The following is a 26,200-nucleotide window of genomic DNA, read 5'->3' as shown; positions in this document are numbered from 1 at the left end:
CTTAAACTCATTGTATTAATTTGCTGATGCATGTCTTCCAGATCATCCCTGGAACTCCCTCACCTATAACAGCAACCAACCATATATTTTGTCTTATTGACCTTGATCTCACACCAGACAGCTTCAAATGAACAGCCACTCTCTCTCTCTCACCTATCTCCTTTTCTTTTTGGTTGCAATACTTATAAACAGCAATATAGCATTGTGAGTGCTATATTGCTATGGAGGGGGGGGGGCCTCCATAGCTATGTGAGTGCTGTATTGCCAATATAGCACTCACAATCACAATTTCTTACTGAGATCCTTTGATTATTGCATTTTCATCCCTTTTTGACCACTGCCCTAATGTACCCATTTGTTATTGAATTAAGCTATTTTACTGCTGCTGCAGAACATAATTTAATTCTTGAAGTTTTTTGAGAAATGAGGAAATTCTCAAATTATTATTTTGTAAAACGAGCTTGATTTTAAAAATAATCTAATTGTGTATTAGAGAATTATTTTTATGAATGCAAACAACTGTAGTACAGAGAAATTATATCAATATGATGTATAACAAGCACATATTTAAATTGCAGCTGTGCTCAGCAAATATGAGTACAGTGATCGTGCAAAATAACTGTGCAATAATTAACACCACAGGCACATTAAATAAAATTCCTTCCAGTTATCAGTTAGTTAAAGAGAAGCGCAGTGTGTGTCTGTTGTTTAATTAACACTAAGACATTTGTAGGTAGGAAATAAATTAGAAGTTTGAGTGTTTACACTGGCTGGCTATTTATACAGGAAGATTAATAGAAAAATACAATGGTCCAAACTAATATCTAAGCAAATACTGTATTTTGTAAAGTCAGGTTTTACAAAAGAGAAAAAGACATTTCCAAAACATACAGTTAAACATTATTTTATTGCAATTTTGTCCTGAAAACAGACAATTCTTTTAGGTATACTTGGTAGTTTTCATTTGATACATATGTAAACTGATATTGAAAATTTACTTTGTATATCAAAATATTAACTGCTCAGAAATGCACATGGATATAATTTTCCCTTTTGCTTTTTTGTATGAAAGAGTGGTGAAAAGAAATCTAATATAAATAGAGACAAAGTTACTGCATTGGTAAATGCAGTTTAGTTGGGAGGGGGTGGGGGATGAGCACCTGACAATAATACAACCAAGCAAACTAATTCTTTTTTTTTTTTAATTCTTTCTTCCCATGTATTTAAGAATAAATTCATTCCATATGAATTATTTCTGGAGCTGTTTCTAGTAAATCAGTGAAAGAAAAAAATTAAAATAATTATTTTGGAATGGAGGGATACATCTAGAAAGTAGACATTAAAAAACAGATTGAAAAGTCTCATAAAAGCTAAGAGCACTTTTGTGAAAAAGGCAGGCCTGCATTGATGGTGACCAGGTTATCCTTTGCCTTGGTGAAGGATGGTATGGAGATCATTGTTTATGGCATTGGTTGCAGATGATCTTTGAACCTTGAATATCTGAGAACTACATAGTTGATTGAAAGTGTAGGATGAATTTATTATGCTGTCTCCAGTAAAGCTGTGGAATAGGATTAGTGGTGATTGAGGAGGAGGTCATTTATGTATAAGTGAAAGAGAGTAGATGGTAGAATGGATCTCAGAGGCACTTCTGTATTGTTTGCAAAGCTCAAAGAAAGAGCCATCCACCATGTCATGCAGTGAATGATGACCAGAGAGGAACCTGGCTATCCAATTATAGGGAGGTGACAGGCAGCCAGCAGCTTGAAGGAAGGAAGTTTTCTGACATAATCAAAGGCCCTGGAAATGTCAAAGGCAGCACGTGTTTCTCTGAAACTTTCAATGACAATGTCCAGTGGTGAATGATGTAGACTGAGAGATCAGCTGTGGATCTAGATTGGCAGATTCTATACTGCTGGTCCTCTATGTAATGAAGAGATTGACTTTAATAACTTTTTCCAATATTTTGGAGAATATTGAGATGATGACAGTTGACTGGTAGTTGTGGAAGGTATTAATCTCACTTTTTTTGGGGGTTTGTTGCTTCCATGTGTTGGGATATGTTTCATCTGAGTATAGAAGATTGAAGAGACAATAGAGGACAGGTAAATATAAGCTTTCATGCGTAGGTTTCTGTGGTTAAGAAGTTCAATAGAAATATTCTGGTTTTGTGACTACATGTTTATTAGAGAACTGTTTTTAAAAAATTAAACAAGTACTAAAAATCCGACAAGTTTCGTTAGTCGTAAGACTAAATATTCAGGGGTAAAAGAGAACTAACAGTTTAAAGCACAACCTATAAGAAATTATGAAAAACAAGTTCATTTGTTGGTATATGAACATCCAAAAAGTTCATTAAAAAAAACGAATAACTGATCTATACAACCGTTAATGCGTGTTAGTTGGAGACAATGCTATTTGTTGTCGCGTTCTGTGGCTCACGCTCGCTCTGTCTGAGGTCTGAAGTGGATAAATTTTTAATAAACGATGACCAAACTTGATTTAAAGTCAAACCTTGGTTTTTGTTGTATTGCGTAGGAATTTTAATCATATTTGCTGCCTCTTTGAATTTTCTTGTGAAACAATTCTTATCTGTATAGGACATGTTTGTTCTATCCCAGAGTGCATCGTGACTGGTAGAAGCTGTGGGATATGCTAAGCCAGATTTGTGTTCTCTCTCTCTCTCTCTTCTTTTGTATGTCCTTTTGATGTTCGCTCTTGCGGATTTCTCCCGATCTCCCTGTCTGGCCCACGTAGCAGATGCCACAGGAACAATGATATTATAAATCCCTGGTTTTTTTTCATTGGATGATGTGGGGGTTTTGGAGGATGAAGAGATCTTGGTATTTTTTCAAGTGGCAGGAGAGTCGCTTTCATGTTGTACTTGTAGAGTAATTTGGCTAATTTATCTGTTACATTCTTGATATAAGGAAGGGTGACTGCATTCTTGAAGTCTTGTTTATTTAAGGTTTTTTTGTAGGTGCTGTATTGAGAATGTTCTTAATTATCTTAGTTGTGTAACCTTTCAGTTGCAGGATCTGTGTTAAATATTGTATTTCTTTTTTCTGCTTTTCTTTTCTTTCTGGGGATGTTGTATGCTTTATCCCTTAAGGTTTTTATTAGGCCTATTTTTTGCTTGGGGTGGTGGTGCGAGGTAGCATGAAGAAATCTTCCTGTGTTTGTTGGTTTTCCATAGATGGAGAATGATAACCTGTTTTTTCTTTCATATAAGGATGTCTAGGAAAGGAAGTTTTTTATTTTCTTCTAGTTCCAGAGTGAATTTTATGTTCGGATGTAAGTTATTAAGATGATGAAGATATCATCCACATAGCGGAGCCATATTTTCAGTTTTATGTGCCAGTTTTGTAAAGCATTATTTTCAAAATTTTCCATGTAGAGGTTTGCTAGAGATGGTAAGAGTGGTGAACCTATTGCTAGTTCTTCTTTTTGTTCCCAAAGTTTGTCTTGGTAAAGGAAGAACGAGTTTTTTATGCAATGTTTGTAGAGTTGTACAATGTTCGGTGGAAAGACATTCTCCAGGATGTTTACTGTTTCATTTCTTGGAATCTTTGTGAAAAGGCTGACAACATCTAAACTCGTTAATGTGTCTGAAGGATCTATGTGTATACTTTTACTTTTTCTATGAAGTCTGTGCTGTTCTTAATGAATGGTGTTGTTTTTCTTATATGTGGTAAAATTAAGTTTGTAAGGTGTTTTGCCAGATTTGAGGTAGGGAAGTCCCTTCCATCCACTATCGGTCTTAGTGATATATCTTTTTTATGAATTTTAGGAACTCCATATATCCTAGGCACTAGTGGGTGTTTTGATTGTAAATTCCTTTTTAGTTCCTCAGACCAGTTTGGTATATTCTTGATAAGTTCATTAGTTTTGTTGTGAGTTTGCCAAGTGGGATCTCTGTCTAATGCTGTGTAGGTCAGAATAGCAGACATCATCAGTATAGTGGATAGAAAGTGGAGACATTACCCACTGGACCAAGCAAGCTGACTGCATTATTGTATGGTATGGTGAAAAAAAAAAAAGTACTGAACTTCAACACCTCCCCCTTTAGTACACATGCTATGAGATATGCCTTTTGACTGCATGCACATTTAAAGAAGAGCACTTAAAGAGTCTGCATCATTACGTTTTACTGTAGCAATTTTGTTGACATTGGAAGAAAAGATGTTTACTGTTGAACATTATTTTCATTCATACGGAGTTGGTAGAGCAAATGGTCCAAGCCTACAACATGTTTGTGAGCAGTTTGTTCATTATTTCCAATAACTGTCCCCCCAGTAAGTCATCATTGCCATCATGTGTGTTGGCCAATGTCTATGAAGATTCGTCCTTCCTCCATAATGTCTGATTCTTGGATGAAAAGCATTTCCATCTAAATGGTCATGCAAACAGATGAACCTACAGGTTTCTTGAGACCTGAATTTGTCCAAGAGAAACCTCTTCACAGCAAGAAGATCACTTCACAGTGTGCAGTTTCTGGTCATGGCATAATTGGGTCCTACTTTATTGAAGAGGATGGGGTAACCATGTCCTTGAATAGTGAATGCGACATCGAGAATGTGTTGATTCCATTCATCCAGTATTTGCATAGGATGTGTTATGCAAAAAACATTCCATTTCATGCATAGATATTCGAACAGGACAGAGAAACCTGTCACACATCATGTGGTTCTAGAACCTTATCAGAACACTTTCCCCGGGAGACTCATTTCGAGGTTCACAGAATTCCCATAGCCTTCACATTCTCCTGATCTCGCATCACTCGATGCCTACGTTTGAGATATTATTATTATTATTTCATAACACCTCCAGGGAGTCCAAAGACTCATCGAGGAAAGGCACCTACTCTACAGCGCTGCGTCTCCACCACTCTACTAACCGCAACTACCTTCATCATCTACATCAGCACCATCTACCACTGACCACCACCACTATTTTCACAGACAATCACAAACATTCATACCCACGGCAGGATTCGAACCTGCAGCCTTTTGGCTGGAGAGCGGATACACTAACCACTCGGCCAACCAGATATGTTGAAGGAATGGGTATTCAACCATGACCCACCTTCAAATCTTGATAAACTAAGGGGTAAAATTACATGGTATGTCCAGCAGATGTCCCAACTCTTGTTTTTCAAGATGACAGAGAACCTTCGCATGATCTACGAAAGAGCAGATACACTAACCACTCGGCCAACCAGGCTGGGTCCAGCCAGATATGTTGAAGGAAGTATTCAACCATGACCCACCTTCAAATCTTGATAAACTAAGGGATAAAATTACATGGTATGTCCAGCAGATGTCCCAACTCTTGTTTTTCAAGATGACAGAGAACCTTCGCATGATCTACAAAACCTGTCTTGAAAGACAAGGTGCCAATTTTGAGCATGTAATCTACCATCGTTAATGCTTTATTCGATTAAGATTCCATTGATAATTGTGGATGTATATATCATCACGTGTAAACGTATACTTTATTTTAATGCATCACGTATACACCATACTTTATTTTAACTAAAGTTTGGATTTGAGATAGTTGCAAAGGATTATTTTGTTATTTGAAGTTCAGAATATAATATGATTATTTTGCATTCTGAATTCCAGTATAATTAAATACATGATTTGTGTTATCCATATTGTAACCAAACATATGCATATAGAATTTTACATATGAATTTATGACTGTGATTGTTCTAACTTTTGATTATATATGTTTGGGTATAATATAGATGAAAGGAATGTAATTTCTTATATGCTCAAGAATTTGGTGTCTAAATAAGCAAATTTTCAATTGGAGAATAAATCCTTACATCATTCTTGATTCAGAAAATAATTCTGCAAGACATGACTTCCTTCAGTCCCTAAGAGAATGACAGAATTATTTTACCCTTGCATGAATGTGCTAAAAAGAAACATTAAAAGCAAGAACGAACTTCATATTTTGACATATACACATTTCATGGATTGGATTTACAGAAAGGACTCTGAACATTTTATACTTCACTAAATATTTATGTTATTTTATAATAATAATTCTATTTTATGCTTACGCATAGAGACATGCTATACCGTGCAGGCCTTTGAAACTGGCTGACAGAATAGGTGGTTAATAATTATTCTCATAGTCTTCTATTTCTATATATATATATATATATATATATATTGCATATTTTCTTCTGCCCAGTTTGCCTATTTTGTTGGATGAAAAATCTGAGTTTCTGGGAGAAAAAACAAACAAACCTTGCCACCTGTATAACACATCTTCAGATGAAAAGCTCGGATAAAACTTCTTTGCATCCTAGATGGAATTCGAACCCTGGTCTTTCCAAATCAAAGGGGAATAATAATAACAGTGAAATATTATTTTTGTGATTTTAAAGCCCATTTGTATTAATATATGTCTATCTGTCATCATGAAATCAAAATATTTCAATTAATGATAATTATGCATAATTTTTTATGTTGTCACATTCAGAATAATTTTCTTAATTTTAAATTAATAGATTTGAAATCATTAAACCTAATGCAGCTGACTAAAGTGTTTGATGAACTGGAGAGATTAATTCAGGAATATTCAGAAATGCTTATTCAGGAATTGGCATTGAGAGATGAACTTGAATTTGAAAAAGAGCTGAAAAATAAATTTATATCATTACTTCTCAGCATTCAAAACAAGCGTCGTCTTCATAATATGGAGAGGAGGAAAGGTCATTCAATAGGAGTTAATGGAACTGAACCAAAGGTAATAAATTTGGCTCTGTTTTTGAGATAGCAATTCAGTTTGTAATAAATTTTAATTAGCTTTAATATTTATTTTAAGATTTACTCATAAATCTTATAATGAATTGCTGTTAGAATGGTATTTTTGGATGGATTTCATTTTCAAAATATGAATTTTACAACCGTGTTAAAATTAACTCTTTTTATTATGCTGACGTTTTGATCTTCATATCAAGATCATCTGGAGCATACACAGATATACAAAACAAGCTGAGTTACGTTACAAACTGTAAGCTGGAGAAACAATGATTTGATCACATGTTATTCTACTGGCATGACCTCTAGTGAAAAAAAAAAAATTATAAATTACATCAAGCTAGATTTAATTTAAGATAACATGAATAAACACTCTTTTTTCTTATAGATAGTTTTCTTTCAGTAACAACGATGTCCTATTTATAGTATTACAATTGTTATTTTTGATTTATGATCCTGGATTAGCTACAGTCCTGTTTATAGTTGTTCTTAGAGAGGAAGGTTCCGTTGGTCGAAAATATGCTTTCTATATATATATATATATATATATATATATATATATATATATATATATGGAATTTTTAGACCTTCATTATTGTTCAGATTGGGGTGGTTGATAATGATCTCACAGGCTTCCTTAAATTTGCGTTCATACCATGTTTTGGTGTGATGTAGACAACTAGTGCTTTTCCAATCAATTCTATGTAAGGTGTTCAAGGGCATGATCAGAAAGGCCATCTTCACCATAATTATTATATTTAATGTATGATTTATGTTCTTTTTGTCTGATAGGAATTGTGCGTCCTGTTTCTCCTATCTATGGTATGTTACAGGTTCAATGAATACGGTATACTCCAGGGTGGGCCAGCAGGGGGGAGTAGGTCTTTGGATGAGTTGAGTAAGTTTTTAATTTTGCAGGGGGTTTAAAGGTGGCTTTGAGGTTGTATTTTTGTAGTACTCTTTATTTTGTCTGACGTCCCTTTAATGTAGGGAATGGCTATAGTTTTGTTGTAGTCTGGTTTGTCTTTTTTTTTTTTTATTGAGGTCTTGTAGAGAATTTTGTTAATGATGTTTTGCCTGTACCCATTTTTTTGGAAAGTATTGCTGATCACTTTAAATTCGTCTTTCAGTGCCTGTTTACTAGAGCAGTTAGAGTATTGATGATGCCTAGTTTTTGTGTAGGGTGGTGGTGGGAGTTTATGTGTATATCTTGGCCAGTGTGTTGGTTTTTGGTAAACCGTGAAGGAAAGATTGCCAGAAGAAGACGGACAAGTGTATCTAGAAACGGAAGTGTGTTCTGTTTTTCAATCTCAATTGCAAACTGTATGCGTTTGTGTTGTTTGTTTAGGTGTCTAGTGTCTGGCGACCATGGGACCAGATCGCGAAAACATCGTCAACGTATCTAAGCCAGACTTTGGATTTTAAAGGGGAGGAACCTAAAGCAAGTTGCTCAAAATGTTCCATGTAAAAGTTAGCAATGGGGGGGGGGGGATAATGGCGAGCTACCTACAAAAAGAAGGCACAGTCATGTGCCTTCTTTTTGTAGGTAGAAAGTGTTTTGCCATACAAAATAACCAGAACGTATTACCAAAGAGCACCATGATATCTGGAGGGAATTTGTTCTATAAAAGAAGGATTGTCATTGATTGGGACATTCGTAAAGAGACGTCAAAACTGACTAATAAATCATCTTTTTCTAATGTAATGTCTTTGATGATGTTTATGAAGTGTTATATGGTTTTGGTATAGGAGGGGAAATGATCTACCAATTCCTTGAGTGTTGCCGCTAATTTTTTGGCTAAGTGATAAGTCGGGCTATCAATCCCTTCAACAATAGTGCTTAGCGGTGTGTTTTCTTTGTGAATTTTTGGTAGTCCGTAAATTCTTAGGGAACGAGCGTACTGTAGAAATAGTTTTTTGACCTTATCTTCGGGCAATGTGGTAATTTACTTAAGTAGTTTCTCTGTTTTATTTTTTATTCTATTGGTTGGGTTGTGTGGACAGGCACTGAAAGACGAATTTAAAGTGATCAGCAATACTTTCCACAAAAATGAGTACAGGCAAAACACTATTAACAAAATTCTCTACAAGACCTCAATAAAAAACAAAGACAAACCAGACTAAAACAAAGACAAACCAGACTAAAACAAAACTATAACCATTCCCTACGTTAAAGGGACATCAGACAAAATAAACAGAATACCAATACAACCTCAAAGCCACCTTTAAACCCCCTGCAAAATTAAAAAGCCTACTCAACTCATCCAAAGACCCACTCCCCCCGCTTGCCCACTCTGGAGTATACTGTATTCATTGCACCTGTAACATACCATATAGAGGAGAAACAGGATGCACAATTCTGATCAGACAAAAAGAACATAAACGATACATCAAATATAATAATTATGGTGAAGCTGGCCTTTCTGATCATGCCCTGAACCTTATAGAATTGACTGAAAAAGCACTAGTTGTCTACATCACACCAAAACATGGTATGAACGCAAATTTAAGGAAGCCTGTGAGATCATTATCAACCACCCCAAGCTGAACAATAACGAAGGCCTAAAAATCCCATATATATAGAAAGCATATATTCGACCCACGGAACCTTCCTCTCTAAGAACAACTATAAACAGGACTGTGGTTAATCCAGGATCCTAAATCAAAAATAACAATTGTAATACTATAAATAGGACACCATTGTTACTGAAAGAAAACTATCTATAAGAAGAAAAGTGTTTATTCATGTTATCTTAAATTAAATCTGGCTTGATGTAATTTATAATTTTTTTTTTTTTTCACTAGAGGTCATGCCAGTAGAATAACATGTGATCAAATCATTGTTCCTCTAGCTTATGGTTTGTAACGTAACTCAGCTTGTCTTGTAGATTTGTGTATGCTCCAGATGATGATCTTGATGAAGATCGAAACGTCGGGATAATAAAAAGAGTTAATTTAACACGGTTGTAAAATCCATAATTTTGAAAATGTATGCTAATCATAGTAACACTAAAAGAAAGGATTTGGATGGATTTATTTCACACTTCACAGAATTTCCTCTTCTGTTCAATCGTGGTGTATAATGAGTTGTGATATCCATCTTGATATTAATCCAACCACCTTTTTAAACTCCTACATACCATGAAAAATGGTCATTCTAATGTCTGTTATTTGCAGTTTTATTGATTATATCAATGTTGGGCCCCAGTTAGCATCTAAATAAAGTCTGAAATTGGTTTACAATGCTGTTATTTGCAGGTTTATCTACGAGGGCTGTGTTCAGTAAGTAATAAGACTAATTTTACTGTTGCGAAACCACTTATCACAATATTAATTTCTGTGGAATAAATCAATGTTGTTGTCTGTATTAACAAAAGAGGTTCATAGATGGCGTATACGGGCTGATGTGCCAGAGTGTCACGTGACTAAACGCAAGCTTGTTTCGGCGCCTACGAGCCGCGACCAGTCGTTGAAATGGAAGCATCCTTGGAACAGCATTATGCGATTAAATTTTGTGTGCGTTTGCAAAAATCGGCATCGGACACTTTTAACATGATACGCGAAGCTTTCCACGATGAAGCAATGTCGAGGACAAGTGTTTTTTGCTGGCATAAAACTTTTAAGGAAGGAAGGAAGGCAAAATGTGGAAGATCTTGAACGTGAGGGAAGACCTTCAACATCCATCACAGAGACAATGATCAACACAGCAGTGATTATCATCAAGGAGGATTGCAGAATTACAGTATGCCAGCTGCATGTTGTCCTGAATATTTCTGTGGGAAGTGTTCACTCAATCATGGCTGAACATTTGGGACTGAAACGTGTTTGCGTCCGATGGATTCCCAAACTCTTGACACCGGAGCAAATGCAGCATCGAGTGGATGTGTGCACAGAATGGAAAGAAATACTGGAACAAGAAGGTGACAACCTCTTAAAATGCATCATTACAGCAGATGAAGCTTGGTTGTATCACTATGACCCTACAATGAAATGACAAAGCAGTGAATGGAAGCATCCGTCTTCGCCTACCCCCCAAGAAAGCAAAAACTGTAAAATCGGCTGGGTTAAGTTATGGCCATAATGTTTTTTGACTACAAAGGCATTGTTTACCAACACACTGTAGAACCCAGGAATACTGTAAATGGCTCATACTATGCAGATGTATGCAGATGTTTTACAGACAATGGTACAGCACATCAAAAGGAAGCATCCATTGCTGAAGAATGGCTTCTTATTACACCACGATAATGCAAGGCCACATATTGCTGGTTGTGTAGTGGACATTTTGCAGAAGAACAACAGATATCCTACCACACCCTCCATACAGTCCTGATCTCGCACTGTGCGATTTCTGACTGTTTCCTCAGCTCAAGAAACCACTAAGAGGCTGCCATTTCGAAAGCAACAAAGCATGTGTAAAAGCTGCAGAGGCAGTTTTGAAAGAACTCAAAAAAAGGACTTTCACATGTGTTTAAGAAGTGGATGCAACGTTGGGACAAATGCATTCCGTCTCACGGTAGTTACTTCAAAAAAGACCATGTAAATGATGACGATTAAAGGTAATCTGTTTTCTGTATAAATATAGTCTTATAACTTATTGAACAGCCTACGTATTATACTGAGTAACCAATTGGAAAATTTAATTTGTCTTCAAGTGTGAAAGTAAGTGAGTTGTATAAATTTAAACATGCTGAATTTGAATACAAGCTTAAAATTGCCATATTGTTCTCCACTTTTTTTTTTTTTTTTTTCCCTAATAATCAAAATTGTCATCAACCTTGGTGGCTAAATGGATAGGGTTTCTGCTCTCCAATAACCATGAGTTCAAATTCCACTACATCATGGATGTTTCAGGTGGATGAATTTCATTAACTAATGTTAGACCACCATCCTGTTTAGGGGGCCTGAAGTGGTTTGATAAAGTTCCATGTTTAATTTCTAGAACCTTTCGTGGGTGAGAATCACATTAAAAATACTACATTTCATATGAACCCAATGTACATGTGCAAATTCAGTTACTGTTTAAAAAACAATCTTTGAAGCTATATGCTTACCAGTGATTTTTGTATTCAGTTATCTGTTTTATTTTAATTGTTAACCAGGTTCATTTCTGGAAATGCTAAGGGTCAGGGATTGTTTAAGGGGGGTGAGGAGCAGGAGGGTCACTTAAGAATCAAAGTCTGATAGCTGGAAGGAAACCTCCACATCATCTTTAAGGAATGTAGAAAACCGATTGGAGCTTCTGACTTAATGGCCAATCCTCATCACATAATGCACTATGTTAATGGCATTCACTAGGTACTGAATGAATGATGGCTAACAATTTGGGGCTTAGCAGACCAAATTGTATCTTTGTTAGCTTAAACCACAAACAAATGTGATGGTACAACAATAGGATTTCATGCTGGTTGGGACATTGCTTGGTTAACAAGGCCCTCGCTATTTTTAACGGGGAACTAGAGTGAATAGTTGACTCTACAACTCTCTAGCATCTTAGTAGCGGCTGCAGTACACATTTTTTAGTAGATATTAGCAATGTTGTTCTATATAATTGGTGGTATTTTGTTTATTTTTGACTGTGTTATTAAGTGGTGTTGTTTAGTCAACTATTATTACGTAATATATTTTCAGGTATGTTTTTTGTTATGGCACTGATGTGTATGAGAAAAATGGCAACCAAGATATAGATGTTGAATGATATCAACATGCAGATTTAATTAATGTATTCATTGCCAAGAGTGGAGGGTTTGTGGTATGACAGCGAGAATGGAGAAAATATTTGTCAGAAATGTTTTCTAAGTGAGTATAAGAAATGCAAGTCATGTTGGGAGTAAAAGAATGAAGTGATTGATATTATGGATATGAGACAGGATTGTCAAAGTGTTGTGGAGAATGTAATGGAAGCAGTGAGTGATAGTGCATGAAATATGAAAGAGAGTTTAAAGGAAGTGGATGAAAGAAATAATGCCAATGAATGGAAAGAAATTGCGCACTTAAGTGGACTCCTTCACAGGAAAAAATGTTAGTTTGAGAGACTGGAGAAATAATCGGTGTGTGATACAGGATGGAGAATGAATGGGAAATGTATACAAGTGCAAGAAACTGGGAGAAAAGAGATAGTTTTGTATGAGGGGCTTGATGATAAGATGTATACTTGTGAGAAAGTGACAAAAGCATGTTTTCCAGGTACAAAGATAAAGGACGTTAGTGAAGCAGAAAGTTTGCAGAAGAAAGAAGCGAACAAATTAATTATTTTGGGAGGCAGACATTATTTGATAGGTGAGAAATATGCAATGAGAGAAGATATGAAAGAGTTGTTACAAGAAGCAAAAATGAGTAAGAAAGTAAATATTGCGAGAGTGCTGTCTCTCTATGATGGGACCAAATTGCAAATGGCCATGATTGTCAACGAGAAGATTGTGCAGGAGGAATGGTGTGCAGTTTATAGATATCTGGAGTGAATTTGATGGACGTGAGGACTTGTATATGCTTGATGGACTTGCACATAAATGGTTTTGGAGTTAGGTGCAGAAAGTATTGTTCAATCAGAGTTTGGAAGTGCAAAACCAAGAAAACTAGGGATATTGGGGAGGGGAGGTTCAATCAGACATGTGTCTAGTCATCCATGGAACAAATAAGTGTGAGTGCAGGTATGGCTGTGCAGAAATAGCCACTCCCTGGGATAGATGAGTGCAGGAATGATTGTGAAGAGCTGGGTGCAGTTTCCCAGGTTTCGAATCTGAATGGGCAGGTAATTACATTATATAAGGGTAACTGGGGGGGGGGGGTTGAAATGCATGTTTTTGACATTGGTCAGCTCACCTTGGCCCAAAATTATTAGCATCATCGAGACCTGGTTGTCAGAGAATAATGTAGTTATAGGGATAGAATCTAATGGATGTTGTATTTTCAGAGAAGTAGAGAAAATAGGGCAGGAGGAGGGGTATTATTAATTATAGCTGAAGAACTTCAACCAGTAAAAATAACAACGATTGTAGATCTGATGAAAATGGTTCATTTGAAGCTGTTTTGTGTGAGATAGAGGCCAGTAGGAGAAAATATGTTGTTGGTTGCTGCTATAGACCTGGGAATCCAAAAGAAGATGTGGACAACATGCATCAGCTGATTAGCACAATGAGTGCAGGCCAAGCAATTATCATGGGAGGGGCTTCAGCTATGGTGATATCGATTGGAAGGAGGAAACAGCACGTGGCAAAATGGAAATGGAAGTTACACAGTTACTGAGGGATAATTACCTGAAACAACATATGATGAAGTTGACCTGTGGATCTGGTAATAGCATCAGAATATTCATAACTACTGTAGCAACTCTACCTGAAATTGGGAAAAGTTACCATGCAGTCTTGTCCTGGGAGTTTGCTCAACATGTGAAATTTCAGTCAAGAAAGGGTTTATGTAGAACTACAAAGCTGGCAATTATGACAAGCTTAGGAGGCAATTTGGCATAGTGCCATGGCATAAGAAACTACATGGAATGAATGTCAGTGCATGGGAAGTGGTGAAGGATTGTTTGTGTGAGGCAGCATCACTGTGCATACCCAGGGTCAGTAGGATACACCAAGTAGGGGTTAAGTGGATGACTAGCAATATAAAGCTGGAGCTGCAAAAAAAGAAAGCATTATGGATGGGATATAAACAAAGATGATCAGCATACCCATAAGCAGTATAAAGCACAAGCATGAAGGGTAACTGGCAAGAAAGGCTAAATCAAATTTCAAGAGAAAATTTGCTATGCAGGCTGAAGTAAATCCAAAAGAGTTTTTTCGCTATGTAGCAAGTAAGAGAAAGAATGATTATGGAAAGATAACTTTGCTCAGTGATGATGTTAGGAAAGTGAGAGAAGCAGAAGAAATAGTTCAGTTACTGAGTGATAACTTTGCAAATGAATATCATCTAGGTGGTGACTTTGCAGTTACTGAGGTGACAGAGGTTGATGTGAGCATTGAGGTAGATGTGGAGGTACTCAGTATATTGAAAAATATCAATCTGAATACAGCAGTGTGCCTCGACAGTATGTCAATTCATGTGCTACAAGGATGTGCAAGTGAACTGGCACTGCCTCTGATGAAGTTGTTTAATCTAAGTCTCAACTCTGGCGAAGTTCCAAGGGAGTGGAAAGAGGGTAAGTTAGTTCCATTACTTAATAGTGGCTCCAAGACAGAAATAGCAAATTACAGACCAATAAGCATCTCTGGAATGGTGATTTAAATATTAGATAAGTTAATTAAAATTAATGAATTTGTGGAAAGGAATACGATAATGTATGGGGGAAGCATGACTTTGTAAAAGGTAGGTTCTGCCTTTTTCACATTTATTCACATTTTATAAGGTGGCAGCAGACTTGGATGAAGGGAATGGCTACACCATGATACTGCTGGACTTTTTAAAGGCATTTGACTGAATACCACATGGAAAACTATTACATAAGTTGGAGCAACTGGGAATGGATATGGGGGTGGCTAATAGACATCAGAGGATGACTAGTAGAGTGCCCAGTGCTTTGCAGTAAGACCACTACTCTTTAATTTGTACATTAATAATAAGCAGAAGATTTGAATAAGTTGGATATTGGAGGGCAATAGTAGATAAAGGTGATGTGGATATCTTACAGGTTGATTTAAATAAATTGGCAGTATGAGCAAAGCACAATGGTTGTCAATTCAGTGTTGTAAAATGTAAGGTAATGCACTTCAGTATGAAAAGATTACATGCTTCATATCATATTAATGGTACTAGTTTACAGGAAATTGATGAGGCCAGGGATCTGTGGGTGATGGTGGATAGAGATTTGAAATTCTGACAACATATTGCAAGAGTTGGCAAAATAGCTCAGAGGATTACTTGGATGTTGAAGAACACACTGGCAAGTAAAGATAGGAGGTTATTATCCCTCTTTATAAGGCTGTTATTTGGCCACATGTTGACTACTGTGCACAGATTTAGTCACCTGCATTTCTTGGGAATCGGGAAGTGATGGAGAGGATTCAGAGACAAGTGACCAAGCTGGTGACAAGTCTGTGCAATGTGCTCTGCGAGGATTGATTCACATGTGTGGGTTGCAGAGTTTAGCTGACAAGCAGTGGAGAGGGGTGATGATGGAAACATAAGTTACTAAAGGGATCCTATAAGATTGGCTCAAAAGAAATGTTTTAATACATGGGGAGTAGGGGAAAACAAAGAGTCACTGTTGGAAGTTGTCTACGAGTGCAGTTAGTGAGAGCTAGATTCTTTACTTGCAGAGTGGTAAATGAGTGGGATGGATTGCCAGATGTGGTTGCGAGCACCCCTGAATTGGTTTAAGGAAATGTATGATGTGTTAATGGATGGAGTGGGTCTCATGCGATGAGTCTTTTGACTCCATAGATTACCCATGTAAGTAATAATAAAAACTCTGGAGAATAACCCTATCTACAATTATTAGAATTCAAAGAAATTCTTCTTCTTATTGTGCTATCTTCTATCGAAGGTCAGCGACCATCTTGGCAAACAAACTGCGCTCTTGTGCTAATCTGAGCAGTTGTGCACTGCTCTTTCCTGTCCACGTCTTGATGTTGTCAAACCATGATATTCTTTTTCTTCCTCTAGTTCCTTTGCCACCAATTCTTCCTATCAAAATAGTTTGTAGAAGTTGGTATTTGCTGTTTCTCATGATGTGGCCAAGATATGATGTTTTTCGTTTCTTGATTATTTGTACAAGATGTTTAGCTTTGCTAATGGATTTTAAGACATCTTCATTGGTAATTTTTTCTGTCCATGATATCTTTAGCATTCTTCTGTATAGCCACATCTCAAAGGCTTCGATTTTCTTGATGGTTGTCGCCTTTAATGTCCATGTTTCAACTCCATAGAGCAGAATAGACCACACGTAGCATTTCAGCATTCGGCATCTGACTTCCATGTTTAGATCTTTATTGCAGAATAGTGTTCTCATTTTCATGAAGGACTGCCGTGCAACTTCAATCCTTGTCTTTATATCTATTTCTGGATCCCACCATTCATTAAGCCAGCAACCAAGATATTTATATCTTGACACTTGATCAATATTTTTCCCATTGAGTGTCAGTTTCATTGATGAGGCTGAATGTTTGCTGATGATCATGTATTTTGTCTTGTTGATGTTTATATTTATTCCCATTCTTTGGCTTTCTATGTATACTCTGTCAATGAGTTTTTGGAGATCCATAATATTATCTGCAATTAGCACGGTGTCATCTGCATATTGAAGGTTGTTAACAATCTTTCCATTTATTGTGATTCCCTCTGAACATTCTTCCAATGCTTTTTTAAAGATTACCTCTGCATATATGTTGAACAGGAGTGGTGAGAGCACACATCCTTGTCTCACTCCTCTTTTGATGTTAATATCACTGGTGGTAATGTTGTCTAATTGAACGGTAGCTGACTGATTCCAATACAGATTTGTTATTAGTCTTATGTCTTGTTCGTCTAGCCTTATTTGTTGAAGGACTTCTATTAAGTTAGTGTCTGACTTTGTCGAATGCTTTTTCAAAATCTATGAAACACATAAAGACAGATTTCTGTTTTTCTATGCATTTTTGTATCAATATTTGGGTACAGAAAAGGGCCTCTCTAGTACCAAAACCATTCCGAAAGCCGAATTGTGTTTCACTTAGAGTTTCTTCACTTTTTCTATAAATACGATTCTGAATTACTTTCAAAAATATTTTTAATGTTTGGCTCATTAGACTAATAAGTCGGAAGTCACCACAGGAATTTGCTTTGGGTTTCTTTGGGACAGTGATAACTGTAGATTTGAGCCAATCTGATGGAAATTCATCACTTTTATATATTTTATTAAATAGTTTCTCAAGAAGTTTGATGTTATCTGGTTCTATTAATTTTAAAAATTCTGTTTGCACACCATCTGGTCCACTGGCTTTTCCTGTTTTACTTGTTCGTATAGCATTCTCTATTTCGCATTTCATGATTGCTGGTCCTTGTATGTTATCTTTTATATTTATAGGCTTCTGTCTAGTATCATTGAAAAGTTCTGTTACATATTTTATCCAAATCTGTGCTTTATTCTCTTCTTCTAGAACTATTTTTCCATTTTCGTCTCTTAGAGATACTATTTGCTTTTTCCTCAGTTTTCCAGAAATTTCGTTGATTTTCTTATACAGATTGAAATTATCATGTTTCTTCTGAAGCAGTTCAATTTCAGTACATAAATTTTTCATCCAATTTTCCTTGGCTTCTTTTATTTTTTTCTTGATGATATTATGTGTTTCTGTATACCTGGCAAGGTCTTTGTTTTTGTACATTCTTCTTGTATCAATAAGAGAAAGAATCTCATCTGTCATCCATTTCTGTTGTTTTATATTATTCACATAACCTACTTCTTCAATACTTGTTGTTACGATGGCATTTATTTTCTTCTATGTTAATCTGTTGTAATCGGAGGTTAAGCTGTGTCTTGGCACTTTTATTTATGTTCGGGTCTTTCAGTTTTTCTACATCAATTTTCTTTTTCTTCTTTTGTGATTTTTTAGCTGATTTTAATCTAAGACGTACTTCTGCAACTATGGGATTGTGGTCTGATGAGATATCTGCTCCAGGATAAGTCTTTGCACTCTTTATACTACTGTGGAATCTTTTATTTATCAGTATATAATCAATTTGATTTCTGACAATGTTATGTTGGTTATCTTGAGGCGATTTCCAAGTGTACAGTCTTCTAGGTGGAAGTTTAAACCAGGTATTTGCTATTGTTAGATCTTCTTCCTGACAGAACTGGACTAGGCGATCTCCTCTGTCGTTTCTGGTGCCTAAGCCATGTTCGCCAACAATTTCTCCATCACCCCCCCTCTTCCCACTTTTGCATTGAAGTCACCCATCACTATGTTTATATCATGTTTCTTTGTTAGGTTTTTAATCTCTTTTAGGTGTTCATAAAACTCTTCAACATCTTCACTTTTGTCAGCTGTGGGTGCATAAGCTTGGATGATATTTATGTTAATGGGGTTTCCCTTAAGTTGTAACAGCATTATCCTTTCAGAAAATGGGATCCAATTTATTACTGATTTATTGATTTCTTCATCTACTATTACAGCTATACCATGTCGATGTTTGTTCTCATCATTCCCAGAGTAATACATTGTCGTATTATCTTGTTGACACTTTCCAGATCCTGGCCATCTTGTCTCGCAAATTCCCAAAATCCGGATGCCCAGCCTCTTCATTTCTCTTGTGGCATTTCTTAATTTGCCAGCTTCATACAGAGTTCTGACATTCCAAGTTGCAATTTTAAAAGTGGACACCATTTTGAGCCCGGAGATTCTTCGCACCCCTGTCCCGTGTAAGGGGCGCCAGGAACTTGGGGCCAATTGTAAGGGTTTGCTTGCCATGGTGGTTGTTCTGGAGATAAGGTAGAGCAGTAGTTTCTCCATTTGCTTTCTACTCTGCAGTATTACAAACGTACTCAATATAATCATATTGCCATCTGCAAATCTCTGATCACAAGCTTTTCCATCATCATTTGGCTTCAACCTTGTGTCAGTACTGACAATGCTGCTTCCCAATGTCAGGGGCAGTGACCCCAGCAGGTGCTTATTTAATGGCGGCACTACTCGCCATGTCACCGAGTTGTCATTGGGCTTTGTAAGGTTTTAAGTGAAACAGAGTTGCCACTTCTGCTCCCCCCACTCCCTGATAGCTCAGTCGCTGTTGGTCCACGGCTGCTTATTCGCCAGATTGCTCTGCTTATATCACAGCTAGCCTCCATATCTGAAGGCTGTTCCCGGATCCGCCACCTGGGGACGCACCTGGTAGTAGTCAGCTCTGCCCCGGGAAATAAAATTAAATAATTACTAATTTTTGAAACACACTGGGATAAGGAGTGTTAATTAGGATGACTTTCCAAAAATGAGAAAATTTAATTTTTTTCTTTTAAGGTTACATGGTGGTCAGCATTCATAGTGAAGAATTTATGGAAACACAGCACACGTGTTAGAATAATTACTTTACTTTAACAGTAAGCAAGTAACAATCGATGTTTCGACCTCTGTATTGAGGTCGTCATCAGGAAAACATGCATATATACAGGATACAAGCTACATGATGCTGCACTATACAAAAGTAAGATGAATCTAAATGTTTGTTAATCATTTATCCTAGTCTGACCTCTGGTGAGAGGGGGGAAAAAATGGAACTACATTAAACAGTTTCTAAAGTATTGAGATTTTCTTCTGTCTGGGGTTGTTCTGGGTTGAAGATGGGTCCTCCACATTCTTGAAATAATTCTCCTTCACAGTCTACTGCAAACCTACACACACATGTTCGAGATATTGAATACCATAGAAATGAAGCCTCTGCTTTGTCATCACACATGCTCTCTTCAGCTGACCTGCAAGACACTTCGCAAATGAGACATCAAGTTTTATGAGATAAATCAGAACTATTATACCGTTGTCATGAAGACTATTGTGGTCTGTGTTTATTCTGCATTGAGCCAATCCAGATTTATTGGATTTCCTGCACGATTCATTAAAAATTATATATTGATTTATTTATCAATATAAATTTGAACGTTTATTTAAGGATATTGCTGAAGCTTGCTTCACCACTATTATACACACACATTATCGACCAATAATAGTCCTTACACGTTAGCTATTTACAATTGATACCAGCAGGCAAACCCTAATATTGGATATGTCATTCCATAAAAACTACAGTGTAGGCAGCACCTGATTATCTAGAATATCAAGGTACTGAGCTGCCTTCATGGAACCACGGACAACGACCAGTGGGTTCACTCCAAACCAGCTGAATGCACCCCACACCATTACTCTTCCACTACCAAACTTTACTGTGGGTACAATACACTGGGGTAACAAGTGTTCATCTGCCTCCACATCCTGCTATCAGATTGGAAACAGGTGAACTTTGATTCATTGCTTCAGAGTACTGTTTTCCACTGGTCAATTGTCCAGTTCACACACTCTTTGCACCAGGCCAGATGAGCCATCTTGCTTTTTGTTATGATGTTCAGCTTGTGTGTGCCACTGCTCTTCCGTGGAAATCCAGTATGGAATTTATTCATACAGTATTAGTTCTCATCATGGTGTTACTGGCACTCTGGAACTAATCACGTATGGTCCGTGCCAGTTGTAGCCAGTTTTTGCATGTCACCTGTTTTAACACCCTCCTGTACTTGTCAGTCATTTTTGGCAGCAACCTTCTGTGTTTTCCTGCAATAGTGATGCCAGAACATCACCAACCTTGATTTTGGATGCTCCAGTTTAGCAGCAATGGCACGTACGGAATGCCACCAATGTGACAACCCACAATGACACCTCTCTCTCGAAATCACAGTTCACGTTGTGTGGCCATACCACATTCAACTGCTATGATGAATACTGCTTCCTACTATCTGTACACCAGCGTTTGTTATTAACAAATCTGGAATGTCCATGACTTCGAATAACAGGGATGTCCAGAAAATTATTGGTAGATAGTGTTTTTTTTCCAGTTATGATTAACCTTTTCCTCTGGTATAATATAATGTTACTAGCATCATGCAGCTCATTCTATTTCAAATAAATCCATTGTTTGCATTCTACCTTTGTATCAACTGTTTTTGCCACTGAAGATGATTTGTAAGTTTCAGACTGAAATATATGGCCTTATGGTCAAATAAATATTATTTTTGCCTTGTATTTTCATCTAATTAATTCATATATCTAACGTGTCTGAGCCATGAGACCAAATAGAAAACACATCTATATATCTCAACCAGATAGAAGGTTTGAGAACGGTGATTCAAGAGCTTCTTTTTCAAAATCTTCCATTAAACAATTGCAGCGGAGGGAGGAGAGACTCCATATAGGTGTACCCTGTATCTTTTTATAAATTTTGTTCTTCCAAGAGAAATAACCAGAATGGATAAGGAAAAGAGGTCAATGATATCAAGGGGAAAAACTTGTTTTAACAGTAATAAGATGTCATTTAAGGGAATATTAGTCAACAATGAGATGATGTCAAAACTCACTAGAATATCAGTATCTCTAACAATTATATTTTCAATTGAGTTTTTAAAATGGGAACAATTTTATATATATATATGATGCTGTATGGTCAGTAAGGGGGAGGGAAAGAGATTTTGCTGTTTGGATAATTTATAGCAGGGAAAATCACTGATACCTACTGAAGGGTTTGATTTTTTTTTTTTTTTTTTTGTGATATCAGGAGACCAAAAAGAAGAAAGAAGAATCTCTCTGTCTGTCTGTCTATATATATATATATATATATATATATATATATATATATTTTTTTTTTTTTTTTTCAGTTATGATTAACCTATTTCTCAGTTATAACGTTACTAGAAATATAAAATCACGCTGCTCATTATATTTCAAATAAATCCATTGTTTTCATTCAACCTTGTATCAACTGTTTTTGCCACCAAAGATGGTCTATAAGTTTCAGACAGAAATATATGGCCTTATTAAATAAATATTATCTTTGCCTTGTGTTATCATGTAAATAGTAAATATAACTGTGACACAAGTTTCTCTAAAAGAAAGACACATTACATAATACTTTTCTATGTCACCTCAATAGCCTTCATTCTAGAATCCAATTTACTATGGAAAATTCCAGAAACTATTAATAGTCTGGCCTTTCTAATTTTAGATACTTTAGTCACATGCCTACCTAATGGTAATCTGTCCTTTTCAGTATATAGGAAGCCCACTCACACAGAGAGAGACATTCGCAAACTTTCCCATCACCCCCCCCCCTCTCAACAATATGGTGTCATAAAAATACTTACCCACACAGCTTATAACCTTTGTTCTTCCATTGAGACCTCTCTTGCAACAGAACTCAATCATATACACCACACTTTTATGTCTAGTGGTTAGAGTTCCCACATATCAAAAAATATATTCATTCATACATTCCCCTAATCCACAACCTTCTCCTCAGAAAGATTTTAGTAATGCTATCACTATTCTCTATGTCTGAGGCACATCAGAAAAACTATCCAGAATCTTAAAGAAATCTAATCTTTGCATCACTTTCAAGCCCTACTTAAAACTAGGTACTCTTATCTGCATCACTAAAGACAAATTTCATCCCTCCCTCAGTTCCAGGTGTGTATAGAATTCATTGTTCTTGCAAGTTGGCATAGTATAGGCAGACAGGAAGATCAGCTACCATCCAAATGAATGAACAAAATGCTTTTGCAGTCAGACTTATGGTCATTTGGGCTTTGCAGACCATGCTTTGGATACAGTTCACAGAATCAATTGGAAAAAGCCCATCATGCTCCATCACAGTAAATTTATAAGAGAAAGACTGTTTTTAGAATTTGCTGCTGTTCTTAAAAATCAACCTAATTTAAATAAATGTGATAAGTATGTTATTTTTGACCACAAAACTAATGTAATAAAAATAACTAACGCTGGGTTTATTGGTCTTAAAGATTTAATACTACTATTCACCGACTAGTTTCGCCACTTGAACTAGTGATGTCATCTGGGTTTGGATGAACATGCAAATATAAATAAACAACGACCGTTGCTTATGAATCAATACATCACTAAAAAAAAATACTGAATGCATAGGAAATGTTACACAAGTACAATAGAAACACGTGGAGCATGGATGCTGACATATGGCCAGTCATTGTTCAGTTTCTGCAAATTATCGGACGCATCTGCTGAGCAGTGACCGACCCCAGCATCCCCGCTCCATGTGTTTCTGTACTTGTGTAACAGTTCCTATGCATTCTGTATTTGATTCATAAGCAACACTTGTTGTTTATTTATATTTTTATCTTCATCTAAACCCAAATGAATGCAGCAGTTCACGTGACAAAACTAGTAGGTGACTAGTAGTATTAAATCTTTACAACCAATAAACCCACTGTTAGTTATTTTTATTAAATAAATGTGTTTGTATAAAACTTCCCAAAATATGGGAAACACTAATACTGAGATCCCAGTTTACATCCTAGGCTGACGACTGATGTCTATAGAGGGTACTCCCTTCTAATTAGGACTCGAGTCTTTCTTTCACATGTTTCAGTTAGTTTTGTACCATCTTTGTGTGTTACAAGTCTCATTTTTTTACTCCCTGATGATGTCTCTGTAACTAAGACAAAATATTGGAAGCATTAAATACCTCTTGTAATTGTTTCCAGTTTCTAGTGCTGTTTCACTCCATTTGACTTTTATCATGAGTTTAATGGAGGATCAGCCATGTATTTTGTTCTGGGAAATTGATGTCCTTTGTTCTAGCCATAGGACATGACTTTCTGTGTCCTTAAGCCTTAACACATGAAGTTTTTATGCCATTCTTTTAATAAACACATTTATGTTCTTAACCGTAAATTTTATATTCCCTCCTGTCAAAATGAAAACCAGCAGATGATAATCCTACCATTTAAATTTTTAGGTGTCCTCATTGTTCCACAGAGAAAGCTGTTCTAGCCAAAGGACATGACTTTGCTTTATTCCTCCCAGGAATAAAGCAAATATTGAAATATTTGATAAATTCCTTTTCTAGATTTCCTTTATAATATTGAGTAATTTGTCTTCTTTCCCAAGTGATGATGCTAATAATGTAGCCTTGAAGTTATTTGTATACTGCTTAAAGCTAAACTTCTTCCACCAAACTTTTTTTTTTTTGTTGTGTTGCATTTAAAGCTTTAAAATCATTGAGATGGAACAGCCGTCTTACTGTTACAAAAGCTGACAAAGGAGGAGCTGAAGTAGTTATGGATACTTTTGATAATAACAAAAAAATAACACTTGCATGCTAGAACTATTTACCAGGAGAATGAACAAAACCCGACAAAAACAAATCAAGAAAGAAATCAATACTTGATGAGATTTCAAGTGGAATGAGAATACTATCGAGAAATTAAACTTATTTTGGTAGAACTTCTCATTTCTATGAATTACCAAAAAAAATACACAAAGAAGGTGTTACTCTTAAACCAGTTATAGATTGTATTGACTTTCCTACCTATTGCATAGCAAAGTAGGACTTTCTATTGTCAAGACTGTTAAACTCTCTCTCACTGGCCATTTCAGCTCATTTATACAAAAACTCACCAGATTTCAAGTTTAATCATAAAAAAATAAATAAATAAGAACTTGTTGCATATGGTCAGTTGCAACATTCAGTCCACCTTTTGAAACTCTTCAGTCATTGTCACTTCCCTCCTGATATAATTAAATTGTTCAATTTCATCATATGTTCAGAGCTACTTTAGCTATAAAAACCAAATTTACAAGCTGATTAAGGGCACCATAGGCTGTCCTCAATGTGCTTTAAAATCTTGTTTTTACAAGCAGATAGACTGTTTGCTTCCAGACAGCTGCACCTTTCTGGGTATGATATGTGGATGATGTTTTTTTTGCTATACGACTACATCTCGAAGCTGACCTTCATTCATTCCTAAGTACGATCAACAGCTTGCACCCTTGAATTTCACTATGGAAAACAAAAAAGGATAGAAAATTGTCTTCTTTAGGCAACTCCCCCCCCCCCCTCTCTCTCTCTCTCTCTCCCTCATCTGACATACTTGACAACTTCATTATATCATAAACCCATCTTTACTGGCTGATATCACACTTGGGTCAGAGCTCAGACTAAGGTGAGAGACATAACAGCTATTAAAACATCCAGATGGACAAGTCATATTGCAAGAAGTAGCATTTGTTGATATCCCAGACATGGAAAAAGAGCTACAGGAAGACCAAAGAGATGTTGGATGGATAAGATTAAAGAGATGGCTTGAACTCAGTGGCATAGAAAAGCTCAGGAGGACTGAATAGAGGACTTTGTGGAGGCCTTTTTCCAGCAGAAAATGGCTGAAGTGATGACATGCATCATGGTTTGATTTATTATCCTGCTTAGAAAACTGTCATCATTAAAATTCTTCTCAACAGGCCACACACACATGGTTTGCTCTATTGAACGTGCTTAGAGGAATCATGTAGCAGAATTCTTCCAAAGAAAATCCAGCACATATGGCAACTTACAAGACTGTTTCAAAGAACTCTGATCTTGTACATAAGAGTTCCTATCCCTTACTTTTCAGGAATCTCTGAACTTATTGCAAGGATCCTTAAATAAGAGGATTACATGGTGCATGCTTTCTTTCCAGTTAGTAAATTTTCCTCCATTTTACCTGCCACTATGGATAAGCAATTTCCCTCCATCTCTCTCCTTCCTTCCCTTCCAAGTGTTTACCAGGTTCCTTGTAATATATATATATATCGGCCCCACACATGAGAAGTTTCAAGAAGTTTTCCATTACATGACCGTGCGATGTGTGGGTAAGTGAGAGATGGGAGAGGAATGTGTTCATATGCTTTTTGAAAACCTGAAGGTTGTAGTCATTGAGAAAGACAGTGTAGGGATGAAAT

General features: G+C 36.4%; 1 protein-coding gene across 2 annotated transcripts in view; it reads left to right on the top strand.

Annotated features, from left to right (window-relative positions):
- The window catches only part of LOC150102574 (fasciculation and elongation protein zeta-2-like), a 226,412-nt gene that overhangs the window by 154,315 nt on the left and 45,897 nt on the right, over positions 1-26,200 (top strand). For both annotated transcript variants that reach the window (XM_090398834.1, XM_090398833.1), the window contains one exon: positions 6,524-6,762. In XM_090398834.1, the coding sequence (XP_090254960.1) occupies positions 6,524-6,762 (239 nt within the window). The remainder of the gene's footprint in view (positions 1-6,523; positions 6,763-26,200) is intronic.

The sequence above is a fragment of the Typopeltis vanoorti genome, chromosome 10, assembly GCF_054136105.1.
Source record: "Typopeltis vanoorti isolate ZY-2024b chromosome 10, IOZ_Tvanoo_1.0, whole genome shotgun sequence".
Taxonomy (NCBI): domain Eukaryota; kingdom Metazoa; phylum Arthropoda; class Arachnida; order Uropygi; family Thelyphonidae; genus Typopeltis; species Typopeltis vanoorti.
This window is presented reverse-complemented; position numbering and strand designations above follow the sequence as displayed.